This window comes from Ambystoma mexicanum, unplaced genomic scaffold, assembly GCF_040938575.1.
Source record: "Ambystoma mexicanum isolate Mex_15411 unplaced genomic scaffold, UKY_AmexF1_1 Mex_scaf60, whole genome shotgun sequence".
Lineage (NCBI taxonomy): Eukaryota > Metazoa > Chordata > Amphibia > Caudata > Ambystomatidae > Ambystoma > Ambystoma mexicanum.
In genome coordinates, this window is record NW_027182478.1 from 1,361,237 (window position 1) to 1,375,965 (window position 14,729).

Genomic DNA, 14,729 nt, shown 5'->3' on the forward strand with positions numbered 1-14,729 from the left:
CAAGTTGGACAGACTGGGTGTCACCTACACTAATTATGCTGATGACACCCAGATCCACATATCCCTTTCGGGCAACTACGAAGAGGACCTGGCTTTGGTGAACAAAATATACATCCTCATTCAGGCATGGATGGTAACCCATGGCCTCTGCCTGAATGACGATAAAACCGAGATCTTACTCCTTGGAACTGACTCTCACTTAAAAAAACGGACCCCTAACTACACATCTTTTAACAACGATAATAACATTATAAAAGTTATGCCAGAGGTAAAAATCCTAGGATTTTACTTGGACTCCTCGCGCAACCTCAAAAAACAAGTTAACTCTCTCTCCTCCTTCACTGCCTATACCTGCAAATTAATCGGAGCTGCCAGACCATTCTTGTCTAATGCTAGCTGCATTACCCTGGCCAATGCTCTAATCATGTCTAGATTAAACTACTGCAACGCCCTGTACTCAGGAGCCAACAAGTATGTTACGGACAAACTTCAAAAGTTGCAAAACAACGCTCTAAGAGCAGCTCTGAACATCCCTCACAGAAAACACATCTCTAAATTTAGGAAGGAAGCCCACTGGCTAAAAATAAAGGACAGAATCCTCCTTAAAACTATATCCCTCACCTCCAAATGTCTCAACACTCTTGCACCTCCCTACCTATTGGAAAAAATCACTAGGAAACTCACCTCCCGACCCCTGAGATCTGTCAACACCTTCCTGCGTGTCATCCCTAGATTCAAACTCACCATGGCTGGATGAACCAGCTTCCCAGTTAAAGCTGCTCAAGCATGGAACACACTCCCTATTAACCTCAGACACCCTTTACAATACGCTAGATTCAGAATCAATGCTCTCAAATGGCTCCGCTCAAACGATCCATAATCTCTTCACTCCTTAATAACTACTGTCTAAGATCCTGTGACGTACCCATCCTCCCATTCATTGCTGCAACCATAACTGTACTGTATCCTGTATTGTAATCCACTTCTGTATTCACATGTATGTACTATATTTTGACAGGCACTGTAACTAAGCTTCGAGAATTCTTGTATTCCTGCGCCCAGCTGCCCAAGGGCTTGGTGCGCATTATCAAATTAATAAACAAACAATAAACAAACATACCTAACACTATCCCATCCATTCCTTGTACACACTTCTCTCTATTCCCTCCTCCTTCAAATCCTCCAATTCTCCTATTCACTTCCTTCTACCGCCTTCTTTTTCTTCTGGATGCTTGTTCCCTCCTCCACCTCTTTCATCAACTCCTTAGCTCTTTCCTCTATCTCCTTGCTTTTCTTGCCCACTTCTTTTCACAGCTATTTCCAGCTCTCTGGCTCTTTCGCCCACCGACACCCCTTGCACATTTTCTTCTCATCCCACTGGGTCTAATTCCCACGGGCCGCTGCCTCACTCTCCTCGTATCCCTCCATGCTCTTCTTTCCTTAGCCCCTAGAGTCTTCCTTTCCCCAGCTCCAGGGTCTGGGCCTCATTCCAAGTGAGGTGGTAATTCTTTTGGAATCCTGTTATTCTGGTGCCTATTATTTGATTGTTTGTTTGTTTATTTAGTATTGCACGCCAAACCCTTAGGTAGCTGGGCGCAGTAGGACAAGATAACTTAAAGCTTGGTTACAGAGTGTCACATAAGAGCATATACATACAGATAGTATAAAATGACTACCACTTCTGGTTACAGTGGAGTGGTGAATTGCTGACTGGTATATAGTATCGTACATGTTGTAATCAAAAAGGTACAGTTAAGGCAGATAGATGCAGTGATAGTAGTGGTTAATAGTACAGGCGTAGCAAGTTATAGGTCATTTGTTTGTAACCATTTAAGTACACTGCGTCTAAATTTAGGGTACTGTTGTTCCATTCTTAGGTCAGCTGGGAGCGCGTTCCAAGATTGAGCAGCTTTGACTGGGAAACTGGTGCCACCAGCTGTTGCTCGTTTAAATCTAGGGATCACTAAGGTATGGGCGTTGGCGGCTCTCATCGGGCGGGTGGTGGTTCTCCTGTTTAATCCTTTCGGCAAGGTATGTCGGTGCTAGATTGTTCAGGCATTTGGAGGTAAGTGAGACTGTTTTCAAGAGGATCCTGTCAGCTATTTTTAACCAGTGGACCTCTCTTCGAGAGTTAAAAATGTGTTCTCTGAAGGGGATATTCAATGCTGCTCTTAGGGCATTATTGTGTATTCTTTGAATTTTGTCCGTAACATATTTGTTGGCACCTGTACATAGCATTGCAATAATCTAGTCTAGACATTACACAGGCATTGGCTAAGGTGATGCAACCTGTAGTAGAGTGGAATGGTCCTCAGGCTCAGATGAGCTTGCAGGTATAGGCTGTGGTAGAAGTGAATTTACTTGTTTCTTGAGTGTGAGTGGTGAGTCAAGATAGAAGCCTAGAGTCTTGACAGCTGGCATCACCTTAATGAGGTTGTTGTCAATATTAAAGCAGGTGTAGCTAGGACTAAGTTTTTTAATGTTAGTTTCAGCGCCTAGGATCAGTATCTCAGTTTTGTCGTCATTCAGGCAGAGGCCGTGGGATGCCATCCATGCCTGAATGAGGAGGTATATCCTGTTTACTAAGGCCGTGTCATCAGTGAAGTTACCTGAAGGGGGAATAAGGATCTGGGTGTCATCTGGATAATTTGTGTAGGTAACACCCAGTCTGTCCAACATATCAAACAACCGCTTAGTAAAAATGTTATACATAGTGGGTGAGACACAGGATCCTTGTGGTACTCCGCCTGATATTTGAATTTGGTCAGCGGAGGCTGAAGGGGAGAAGACTTTCATTGTACGGTTGGCCAGGAAGGATTGGACCCAGGCTATGGCCTCCCCTGAGAAATGGGCCACCGACTGAAGCTGGTTGCATAAAAGACTGCATGGTCCACTAGGTCGAAGGCTGCAGAGAGGTCCAGGAGAAGTAGCATAGCTGTTTTCCCATTGTCCTTCAACTCGTCAATTTGGGTGTTAAGGTCTAGCAAGGCTGTTTCAGTGCCATGAAGAGGACGGAAGCCCGATTGTCGCGATCCTAGTAATTGATTTTCTTCTAAGTATTTCTGAATTTGAATGTATGCTACTCTGTCAATAATTTTAAGTAGAAAGGGGACAGTGGTAATGGGTCTATAGTTAGTAGGGATATGTGGGTCTAGTGTTTGTTTTTTGAGCAGGGAGAGGACCAACGATTCTTTTAGATTGTTAGGCACTGTATTCGTTTTGAATGAGGCGTTGATAAGCTTAGAGATGAACGGGGCAAGGTCTCTGGCTGCGTCCTTTATGATTTGAGCAGGGCAGCTGTCACCCTTACAGTTCGATGGTTTTAAGGAAAGTATGATTTTCTCCGTCTCGAGGATAGATATCTTTTTGAAACTGAATGGTGGTGTTATATTGTTCCCCATATATTGGGACGGTTGCTGCTCTGATGGGAGCAATGAGGCCTTTTTGTTGGCTATTTTGAGTTGGAGTGATGTAATTTTATTCGAGAGTGCATTTTGTATTGCAGTGCACAATAGCTTGTCCTTTGTGCTGTTGTATGCGTGGCATCTCATGGTTGCATTTTAACTGCATGGTGCAATCCTATTTTTTGAAAGAAAATAATGGAGCAGCTGAAAAAGTTCCAACTGGTTGCAGTGAGTATTCATACTGACAGCTGGGAGTATTGCACATACATCACATATCATGTACAAACATTCGATGCTGCAAGTTAATGACATTTTATCTTGGTGTGTTGTCCTGAAAGGTCAGACTCTCGGCGATGCTTGTGGTCTTGTGCAGAAGGGATGTGACCAAGCAGTTTGGGCTGGACTGCCCCTTTTGGGGTAGGACCAAGCCTGAATTGCATATGGTCTTTTCCATTATGTAATGACTTGGCAGGCAAAGAACGATGGGCTGGAGGGTTACCCAGAGCAATACCAGAGGTTAAGATTAATTCTAAACCTTCCAGCCATCAGCTCTTTTGTTTTACGAGACTCTCAGGGATAGATACTGCCAGGAATGGCCCACCACTGCAAGTGAAGAGAGGGCTCAGGTGGATTACTGGCACGATTCCCCCAAATACAAGGATTAGCGATATTAGTTTCCAGGGGCTACAGGGATGCTAATCATGGTATGTAAAATGAGTGCTTGCCCAATATTTCATAAAAGAATATGAACAAAGATGGCTGACATTTAGAAAAGTAAAGGGACCAGGTCCCTTTTCTATTTCTATAGCATCAATCGGGAAGGAAGTGCGGATGGAGATGCGCAAGAACAAACACGTCAGGTGGGGTAGGGTTTTGGGATTCCAGGCAGCTGGGGGGGCAGGGGCGAAGTAGGGGGAAGATGGATGGTGGGAGGATAGAAGGGTGAAGATGAACTTGGGAGCTGAAAAATAAGCAGAAGACGCCAATGGGAGACTTAAGGCGTCTTACAGAAGGTAATTTATAGATTCCAGCCATGTTTCCTGCCACCTAATTGGCCAGGCAGCCCTCCCTCCCCTCCCCCCAGTTGGTGGTAGTTAGGACTGATTTTCTATACTCTGGCCTGGGGGGACAGATGTATAGAAGGCCAACCTATATTGTGACAGGAACAACTCTGGGAAGCTGCAGCCAAACCAGTTTAGGTAGCAGTGACAGGTGGTCTAGGCTAAGTTCTTCAGAGGTGGTGAGCTTGTAACGGATCCACAGTGAGGTCACACAATGGGAGTCACAGATAACACTTAGACGGGATGTATAAAAATACAGTTTTTTAATTATGGCCAAAACACACTATAGAAAAATGACCACTAGCAGTTAGACTTATCACACAACACTATCAAACTAAATACATATGTACATTAACTTTGTTATAGGGCATACTACACATCAGAAACTCCTGCAAAGGATAGGTTAGACAAGTATTATGCACGCATGGTCCACAGAGATGATCCCTAACTAAAATTGTCTAGCCCTACGTTTTTCAGGGACCATTTGCCCAAAAGTTCAGGTTACAGTTCCACAGAAGTTAGGCGGCAGTAAAAATGCAGGTAGGGTCTCTGGGATCCAGTGAAGGGTTCTTAGAGTTAGGGTTCAAGCTAGACTAATGCCCAAAAGTAGCCCCAACAGTCAGATGCCTTGCGCAGACAAGCAATGGCAAAGCCAATATTGTTATAAATAAGCTTTATTATAAGCCACTGACTAATAATGAGAGTATAGGGATAGGTTAAAAACTCTGCAACTTACCCCCATACTCCGATTCGTCCCCAGATTTGATAGAACAAAGGAAGAGTGTCTGATATTGCTTTTTCCACCAAAAGTTGCAGTCCTCGATTCACAGGGGTTGCAGGCTCGAGCTGATTTCCAGTTGGTGTCTTTTACTGTTGCAAGGACTCTCCATTGAAGAATGCAGAAAAACTCAATGCAGCACCCCTCTCATGACTGGACACGGGTCGGGTAGGCTATTTCATACAGTGGTCACTGCAGCAGGGTGACGCAAAATGACTTGGCAGCTGTGATTGGACGTTCCCTCCTATCACGGGTCCCCTCAATGCTAGGATGCTGGAGTTTCGCAGGATGTAGTCTAATAGGGCCAGCTACGGACCCACCAGGTTTCAGGCCGAATCTCAGTACAGTGATGCTGGCAGCAGGGTAGCCCAAAACCAAAGCTGGTCAGTCAAAGCACAGTTACAGGGCACTTCAGAAGGCTTCCTTTGGCAGGGTACCGGGCAGACGTCGGGAATGGATGGTCCCTCCACTCTAAGGGTTGCAGCTCCTTCGCAGGACTGCTAAAGATCAAGAGCAAGACATGGTGGTTGCCAGGCCTCCTTCAGTCTGGTCTCAAGTTTATTCGCGGGTCTCACAGCTGGTCAGGCTACTTGGCTCCTTCAGTTTTCTCCAGGATCTCTGAAGAATGGGTGCAGGGGTCCTCTTCTTATCCTAATAGCTAGGTAAGAGCTGCTGCCCTCACTAGCCAATAGCAGGACTAGCAAACACACACACCGCAGCAGTGGTCCAATCAGGACCACTGATGGGAACATTCACGCATACCACTCAGACACACTGAAACCAGTTTGTGGATGGGGTTAGACAGGCCCAGCCCACATCCTACCAGCAAACAAACACAGCCCCCCAGTAGCCCGCCAGAAGCTCCTGCTTTCCCCGGCACTGGAAGTCCTTATAAGGAAGAAGGCTGAAAAACAAGATGGCAAAAGGACAGGCAAAAATCTCGTGGCACGGTCATGTTTGACCAGTAGCCACAGTTAGTAGCCAAACACAGTAAACATGGTAAAGCTAAAACAAAAATCCCCACAAAGTGGGAAAAGGTCACTGCTCCCACCAGCTTATCCTTTGATCACACCTAGAGTAACCAAAAATCCTGTGTTAGTCTAGGGCAAAACAAAAATGTACCCCATTGTACTGCAGTGTAAGCTGCATTGTACAATGATAAAAAGTTACCACAAGTGATACAAAAGTAACCAAAAGTAGTAACACAGTAACACGCCTAAGGGAAACAATGTTTCCCAGTACTGACAACCTGAAGAACACGTCAGTTTCCAAATAACATATGAGCAAAAGCCAGTGTAGTGAAGCTTAAGGCTTCACTGAACTGTGAAAAGTACAGGTCCGATTCAAAAATAAATGTTTTGCGGATTCCATAAAGAAAATGTGCAGTAAAGAGAAATCTTTCCTAACACTAGTATACACTTTCCTTTCCATAGTATATGACATGATATGATTGGTTATTGATAACCCGCTTCATACCCAGAGGTTTCTAAGCACGGACCCGGGGATCAAACTGTTGCTCCGTGTCGTCTTGCTTCCAAGCCGAGCACGTTGCCCCTGAGCTATCCTCCCGAGACAGAGTTATTATTGAAAAATACATCATATACGCTGGCTACATGGAAGCACATCCAGGCATGGTGAAGCTGGGAAAGTGAGAGACAGTACGCCTGTACTCACTCCTTTAAGCACAACTGCATCTGAGCTCCATATATCCTAATGAGAAAGGGTACCACACATGCATGCCATGCTTCAGTGTTCTACCCTTATTTGTTGAATGATAACAAACCTCACTGCTCTGCCGCACATCGATTACGTGTTCCCTTCAGCTCTACCGTACGTCCCATACATTGCATGCATTCCACTGATCACTGTTTTACCCCAGTAAACAGATGCATTCAACCAATCTGGTATACTCTGCATGCAGTCTACCTGCCCCCACTGTTCACATTACTCATTGAATGTAGTACACCTGCCCCCACTGTTGACCGTATTCACTGCATGCAGTCCAGCTGGCCCCCACTGTTGACCGTATTCACTGTCCACCTGGCCCCCACTGTTCACAGTATTCATTGCATGCAGTCCACCTGCCCCACTGTTCACACTATTCATTGCATGCAGTTCACCTGGCCCCCACTGTTCACTGCATGCTGTCCACCTGCCCACACTGTTCACCTTATCCATTGCATGCGGTCCACCTGGCCCCCACGGTCCACCGTATTCATTGCTTGCAGTCCACCTGCCCCCACTGTTCACTGTATCCATTGCATGTGGTCCACCTGGCCCCCACTGTTCACTGTATTCACTGCATGCAGTCCACCTGCCCCCCACTGTTCACAGTATTCATTGCATGCAGTCCACCTGCCCCCACTGTTCACAGTATCCCTTGCATGCAGTCCACCTGGCCCCCACTGTTCACCGTATTCACTGCATGCAGTCCACCTGCCCCCCACTGTTCACCGTATTCATTGCACGCAGTCCGCCTGCCCCCCACTGTTCACAGTATTCATTGCATGCAGTCCACCTGGCCCCCACAGTTCACCGTATTCATTGCACGCAGTCCACCTTCCCCATTGTTCACAGTATTCATTGCATGCAGTCTACCTGGCCCCACTGTTCACAGTAATCATTGCATACTGTCCACCTGGCCCCGCTGTTCACAGTATTCATTGCATGCAGTCCACCTGGCCATCACTGTTCACAGTATTCATTGCATGCAGTCCACCTGTTCACAGTATTCATTGCATGCAGTCCACCTTCTCCCACTATTCACCATATTCATTGCATGCATGCATCCCACATGGATGCATGCAGCATTAATCTGATGCATAACATGATTTACTGTTAATCTACACATGTATTGTTTGCATTCCATCTATCACTGCTGTGCCCTATATCCATTCTGTGCATCCCGTCCTTTCCTGCTGCACTGTAGTTTCATAGTATGCATTCCTTCTATCACTCCCTGTGCACCACATTTACTACATGCATCCCATACTTCACAGTGGTGCACCGTATCCATCGCCTGCATTCCACACCTCAGGGCACTGCACAACTTTAATTCTGTCTGCACTGTGCACCCCTTCCATTGCTTTAATGCCACTTATCACTGATTGGCTGTCTATTCTTTGTATGCATACCATCTAGCGCTCCTGCACACATGCATTTAATGCATTCCATGCTTCATTGCTATGCACCACACACATCAAATGGAATCAATTACTTTAATAATGCTTAATACTCTACTAATTCATAAAATATACCCTTTAACACACCGTGTTGAATGCGCTGTTCCATGAGATTTTGCTCTCGTTGATGGACAGTTGCTCCTCTGCAGGTGCCAGTGGATTAAAGTGCCCAACAGGAACTGCTCTGTGGGTCTTCTCTCCAGAATACTCCCAGTTAAGAATGTCGAACCCGGTCATGGAGTCACCGTTCTCATCAAAGAACACCTCCTCTCCAGCAGTGTTCCTGAAATGCACCTTCTTCAGATAATAATGAAGCTAAGAAAGGGATGACAGTATGGTTCATTAACAAAAGGAAGACATGCCAGAGCCCTAAACATAAACCCATGCCAGAGCCCTAAACATAAACACATGCCAGAGCACTAAATATAAACCCATGCCAGCCCTAAATATAAACACATGCCAGAGCCCTAAACATAAACCCATGCCAGAGCCCTAAATATAAACACATGCCAGAGCCCTAAACATAAACACATGCCAGAGCCCTAAACATAAACACATGCCAGAGCCCTAAATATAAACCCATGCCAGAGCCCTAAATATAAACACATGCCAGAGCCCTAAATATAAACACATGCCAGAGCCCTAAATATAAACACATGCCAGAGCCCTAAACATAAACACATGCCAGATCCCTAAATATAAACCCATGCCAGAGCCCTAAACATAAACACATGGAAAGCGTAAGAGATAGTGGGCCACACACGTTCAGGGCTAAGGGCTAAAAGTGGCAGTAACATAATTACTGCCACTTTTACTGTTTTGCCAACTTAAAGGGAACTGAAAATGGGGGGGAATTCAACAGTACTCATTTTGCCAGAGGAATTAGCTCAGGAGAATTATCTACTGTATAAATGGAGACCTCCAAAGGGCAGCAGACCCTTATTCTGGGTAAGGAGAAATGCCTTTAAACAACTCATACGTGGGTCACAAGGTAGAAGGATAGAAATGACTGGGAGGCAGGTCCACCTGTGTAATGCCAGTAAAAGCACTCCCTGCCACCGCCCAGTGCATGAAGCATCTGCCCTCTGACACTACACATAGGAAGTCCTACAGCAACTGAAAATGTCCTGCGTGACAATGTCAGGGCATGCCAGAAATGCATAATCCCATCCGTACAAAGAATGAGCTGCAGGTACAACAATGCATGTTAAAGGATATTTATACCACGCACTATCGCCGTCGGAGTGGTCCCCTGGCGCTCTGGCGGATCTGAAAATAAGGGGGTTGGTTGGGGTATGTTAGTAGGACAAAGTTTGGAGAAAGAGCAAGGGAGCTGTGATGTGCTGTTAGCAGCTTCAGTTCGGTTAACACCGTTTGCTGAGCTTTTTGGTGTGGTATCCGGTCGAACATCCGTCGTGTGCTGTTGTGTAAGGCTGTCTGTGGTTTGTTTGTTGTTGCAGTGTAGTGAGGTGCGTGTGGTTTGCTGTGCTTTAAGAGGTATGGTTGTGTTTAGAGTTTGAGAGGTATATGCAGAGGGGTGAAGTTTTAGTAGGGTTGGTTATTAGCAATGCATTCTTAGTGAGGGACTGTTTGTGATGACACCTGCTGCAGTACCTACGCGCCCCGTTAAATTAAAAGGGTTTGTCCATGAAAGTTGAGGTGATGTTAAAGATCTTCGCACCAGGTTTAGCTACTACGGAGACTTAGAGTCCCTCCACTCTGTTTGTGACAATATATAATGGTTGTGTTGAGCTATCCCTTGATAGTGCGCCGAGAAATAATGGAATGGCAAGTAGTGATGATTAATAAATTCCTTTTATTTTTGTGATGTTAGAGCCTTTGTGGATGACACGTGTTTCGGCAGAGCTGCCTTTTTCGAATCCAGGCTTATTAAATGAAAAGAAAATGAAAAGAAAATGCCATAAGGGAATTTGAAACCACACTAAAAGGAAAAATATATACATATGTACGTATAGTAATCTGGCTGGAAAATACTACATACAGAAATATCTAAATTGCAATAGTGTAAAACATTGCTGAATTTGTTGAAGAGACCCACTGCCTTTACAGGAGTATAATCACCTATTGCACCATTTGTAAAACGAATAAAAGAAGAAATTAACAGAAGGAAAATAAGGGTAAGCGATGAGTCTTATGGTACATTATGCGAAAAGTTCAAAGTGAAAAAAGAGGGAGTTTAAGATCAGATAGTGCCCAAAGGGGACATAGGTCTACCTCTAAATGTGAGAGGAGTGAACAGGTTGGGAAAGAGTAGATAAACATGCACATGGCAGCTATTTAGTGACAGTGCAGGCGCTTTTTCTTACCTATATAGATGGCTCATAAGTCACTGCATAATGCATAAAGGTGCTGAAGTTCACAGGGAATCCTGTAACAAGAAGCTGAGTCGAGGAACCGCTGGTGACCTGCTGACGGTTTGGCACCCTGAACTGCTGTCGTCCTGCGAGACCCCTCTGCATCTGATCGTCCTAAAAGCTCTGCGAAGGCGCTTCGACCCATTGGAATAGTGGGATCAACTATTCCCGGCACCTTCATCAAACCCTGCAAGTAAGCCTCTTCGGAAGTGTCCCTGGGCCAACCAGTTGGCTGACCAGCTTACGCAGGACGCTTTGCTCTGTCACCGCCGCCGTTTCGGGGAAGCCCTCGAAATTTGGTTTACTGCTTGCTCTGCGTCCACGGCACCCTCACACCGAATTTCGTACACTTGGCATTCCCAGGTCTGAAGTGAGACGAGTGCGCCCGGACCAAAGTAAACGCGGTTGCCGTGTTGCCCTACTGCGGTAACCACCTATGCACGTTCGCTGCCTTTGGGACACCCTCGACCCTGCATCCTGCTAACACAGAATCTACACGGAGTCGAGACGTCCTGATCATCGCAGCTGAACCTGCCAGCAACGTGAACTGAACTGGAGAAGTCTGGGTCTGCCTGCGTCGGAGACCGGTGAGTAGTCCATACCCCAACCGGTGGCCCCTCGCGCAGGAGCCCATTTCTTTTCCACCGCTGTTACGAAATAGCGACTCTATCCCGCACTCTCACCCTGCCTCTGCCCACAAGTGGAGGCCCTGCTTGAGTAGTGGGGACTTGTTTTCCATCGCTCCATTCACGTTCCTGAACTGCCTGATATCCTCGAAGAGGCCCTCTTTTGTCCATTGGCACCAGCGCGTGCAGGTACTTTTGAGCACAAGGCTCCTCTCTTCGTAGGGCTCGGACTTCCTCCTACTTGGGTGTATTTCAGATGTCACTGGGTCTAATGACTACTTGCACTGCCTGTTTTCCTCCCCATCTAGGTGGTCTACATATTACGTGCTCCTAACTCCTTATACCCCTCGGTCTTGTATATATATTGTATTGATTGTGATGTGTTGGTTTACTTTAGGATTATTGTGATTCTTTGCTATGGTTGATGTTACAAAGGCCTTGTAATAAATGTGTCTATATTTTTAATATAACACCTGTCTGGAGTAATTTGTAAGTGTCCTTGCTCTGTGGGCTCATTGCGGGCTTTCAGTCACCCTCACCCCTCTTGAGACTTAGTCTTGACCGCCGCCATCGCTACCCTAATTGGTCTGGCTTGTCCAGAGGTTACTCTGTTCCAAAAAACTAGGCTGGCCTTCTGAACCTCTGCCCCTCCAGGTCAGAGTTCAGATATCCATCTTAACAAATTGGTGTACAGCGGTGGGATACAACTGAAGGTATCCAGTGTTGTGCACGAGCGAAGGCATTTCAAGTTATTTCTAACGGGACACATAGTGAATTATCGTAGTATAACTTTTTAAAGGCCATAGTCCTATCTGACAGTATGGAAACAAGTACCTTGTTAACTTTAAATGCTTCTAAATCCGAAACATTGAAAAAGATGTGTGCTGAGAGAGGTGTCTCCTCTCAAGGCACCAAAATGGAAATGATCCAAAGAATCATGGCGTGGCAAGAAGCTCAGCTTGGCGCTATAGCTTCAGAGGACAGTGCAGAAGGAGGTGGGGCTGCTCTCACTGGTAGAACTGACAGTTCTGCCGCTGCACTGATCCACAGCGACCATGAGGACAGGGAGGATGAAATGTCCAATGTTTCCTCTGCCATTTCTAGTGGGGAAGCCATGCTTGAATTCAAGAAGCAAGAGCTGCTGTTTAGGCAGAAGGAGCTTGAGTTCAATATGGCCAAACTCCAGGAAGAGCTTGAGTTCAACACGGACAAGCTAAAGATCGAACAAGCAGAAAAACAGAAAGACAGGGATCACCAGTTGGAACTGGCCAAGCTTCAAGTTGCCAATGGATCCAAGGATCCTGGACATGGGTCTGGGGCCTCCTCTCGTCCAAGGTTTCCAAAAGATCTGCTCAGTGTGTATGAGGAAAAGAATGACATTATGGACTGGCTGAATACATTTGAGTATGCATGTGAAGTTCAACAAGTTGACAATGCTGATAAAATTGCCTGGTTACTTAGCAGACGGCCCATTCTGGCTGCAGTGCCATTATGGAAATGTCGAAAGCTGAGAGAGCAGATTTTGCAATGTTGAAGCAGACTCTCATTTTAAAGTTTGGAAAGACTCCTGCACAATACTTAAAAAGATTCAGAGAGTATAAGAAAAAAGAAGGTGGTACTTGGGTATCTTATGTAACTGAATCCTTAAAAAACTTCACTGGCTGGGTCGAAGGTTATAAGGTTTCTACCTTTGAAGGGAAGATAAGTCTTGTCATGCTGGAACATATTTTTGCATCTTCTTCGCCTGAGCTTAAGCAGCATTTGGCAGATTCAAAGGAGATAGATCCTAAGAAACTTGCCATTGCAGCAGATTTATGGATGTCCCATCGAGTGTCCCATAAGGACAAGACTCATCCTGGTAAGCAGGAGGAAGGGAAAAAGTCCAAAGATAAGGAGGGTGGGGAAACTGATAAATCTTCTTTCCAAAAGGGCCACAAAAAGAAAAATAAGGGTAAGACACAAGAGAACTCACAGGGTAGTGGAGGTCAGCCTCCAAAACAGAACTCTGGTTATAATAAGCCTCCCTATGTAAACAGACCCAATGGATCTTGTTTTGCTTGTGGAGCAACTGACCACGTGAAGGGAGATCCCAGATGTAAGGTCAAAACCTTGGGGGTCCACTCTGCTAATCTGGCTTTCTCCTCCTACGAGGAAGAAGAGATTACCAGAGCATCCTTCTCCTCAGACTCCTTCCCCAGTGGGATAGAAGCTGAGGTAGTTTTAGTTTCCCTGGGTTCCTGGGAGCCTAAAGTCGCAGAGGCTTATGCTAGGATTCCAGATAACACCAAGCACTACTTTAAAGACAGTGTGCTGATCAATGGAGTAGATAGTCCAGCTCTTAGGGATAGTGGGTGCAGTCGAACTGTAGTGGATTCTACCTTGGTAGACTCAGAGGAAGTCGCCAGAGCTACTCTGATGCCCACTAAGTTGGCTGACGGCCCACCTCTCATGTTCCCAGTAATACCTGTAAATCTTACTCTCAATGGTACAGCAGTCAGGATTCCAGTGAGCATTCAGAGGAGAGTCCCAGGAAATGTCTTGTTGGGCAATGATCTCAGAGCTTTAGGGCTTGTGGGAGATACTGCCGACAGACCCTGCACAAGGTCTCAAACGAGGGCAGCATTGGCCAAGACCAATGCCCTGCCCCAGCCAAAGGGGAAACCCAAGGTGAAAGGAGTCAAGAAACCAAAAAGAGGGAAAGAAAATATTCCCCCTAACTCGCCTACCACTGCGGTGGAGGTAGTTGGTCAATCACCCGGACCTGACGAGGAGGTGGTGATGCCTGAAGTATTTGACCCCAATGACCATCCCGAACTAAACGATTTGTTAGTAGAAGGTGGTCCTGACAGGGAAGAATTCAGTACAGGCCAACGTGAGTGCCCATCTCTGGAAGGCCTAAGGAGACAGGCCTGCTCCCAGCTTGAGGGTGAACCTCCTGGGAAGCATCGGATTTATTGGGAAGGTGGACTCCTGTATAGGGAGCCCACAGAGTCTACAGAAGGAGACCATAGGAGGTTGGTGGTTCCCCTTGCTGTAAGACCCTTCCTCCTGCAGCTGGCGCATGAAGTGCCCCTTTCTGGTCACCTTGGTATTAAGAGGACCAAGCAAAGGTTATCCATGCACTTTTACTGGCCCAAGATGGGGGTGCAAGTAGAAAGTGACTGCAGGAGTTGTTCCTCCTGCCAGTTATCTGGTAAGAGTGGTTCAACAATCCAAGCTCCATTGGTACCACTCCCAGTTGTGGGAGTACCATTCGAGAGGGTAGGGATCGACATTGTTGGTTCCCTTGACCCCCAAACATCC

At 46.1% G+C, this 14,729-nt stretch overlaps 1 protein-coding gene across 1 annotated transcript in view; it reads right to left on the reverse strand.

Moving 5' to 3' along the window:
* Positions 1-9,503, reverse strand: part of LOC138562535 (vomeronasal type-2 receptor 26-like) — a 353,363-nt gene extending 343,860 nt beyond the window's left edge. Inside the window, exons 1-2 of the mRNA XM_069642779.1 lie at positions 9,405-9,503; positions 8,513-8,740 (exon numbers count right to left, since the gene is read on the reverse strand). Of these exons, the coding sequence (XP_069498880.1) occupies positions 8,513-8,740; positions 9,405-9,503 (327 nt within the window). The remainder of the gene's footprint in view (positions 1-8,512; positions 8,741-9,404) is intronic.
* Between the last annotated feature and the right edge of the window lie 5,226 nt (positions 9,504-14,729).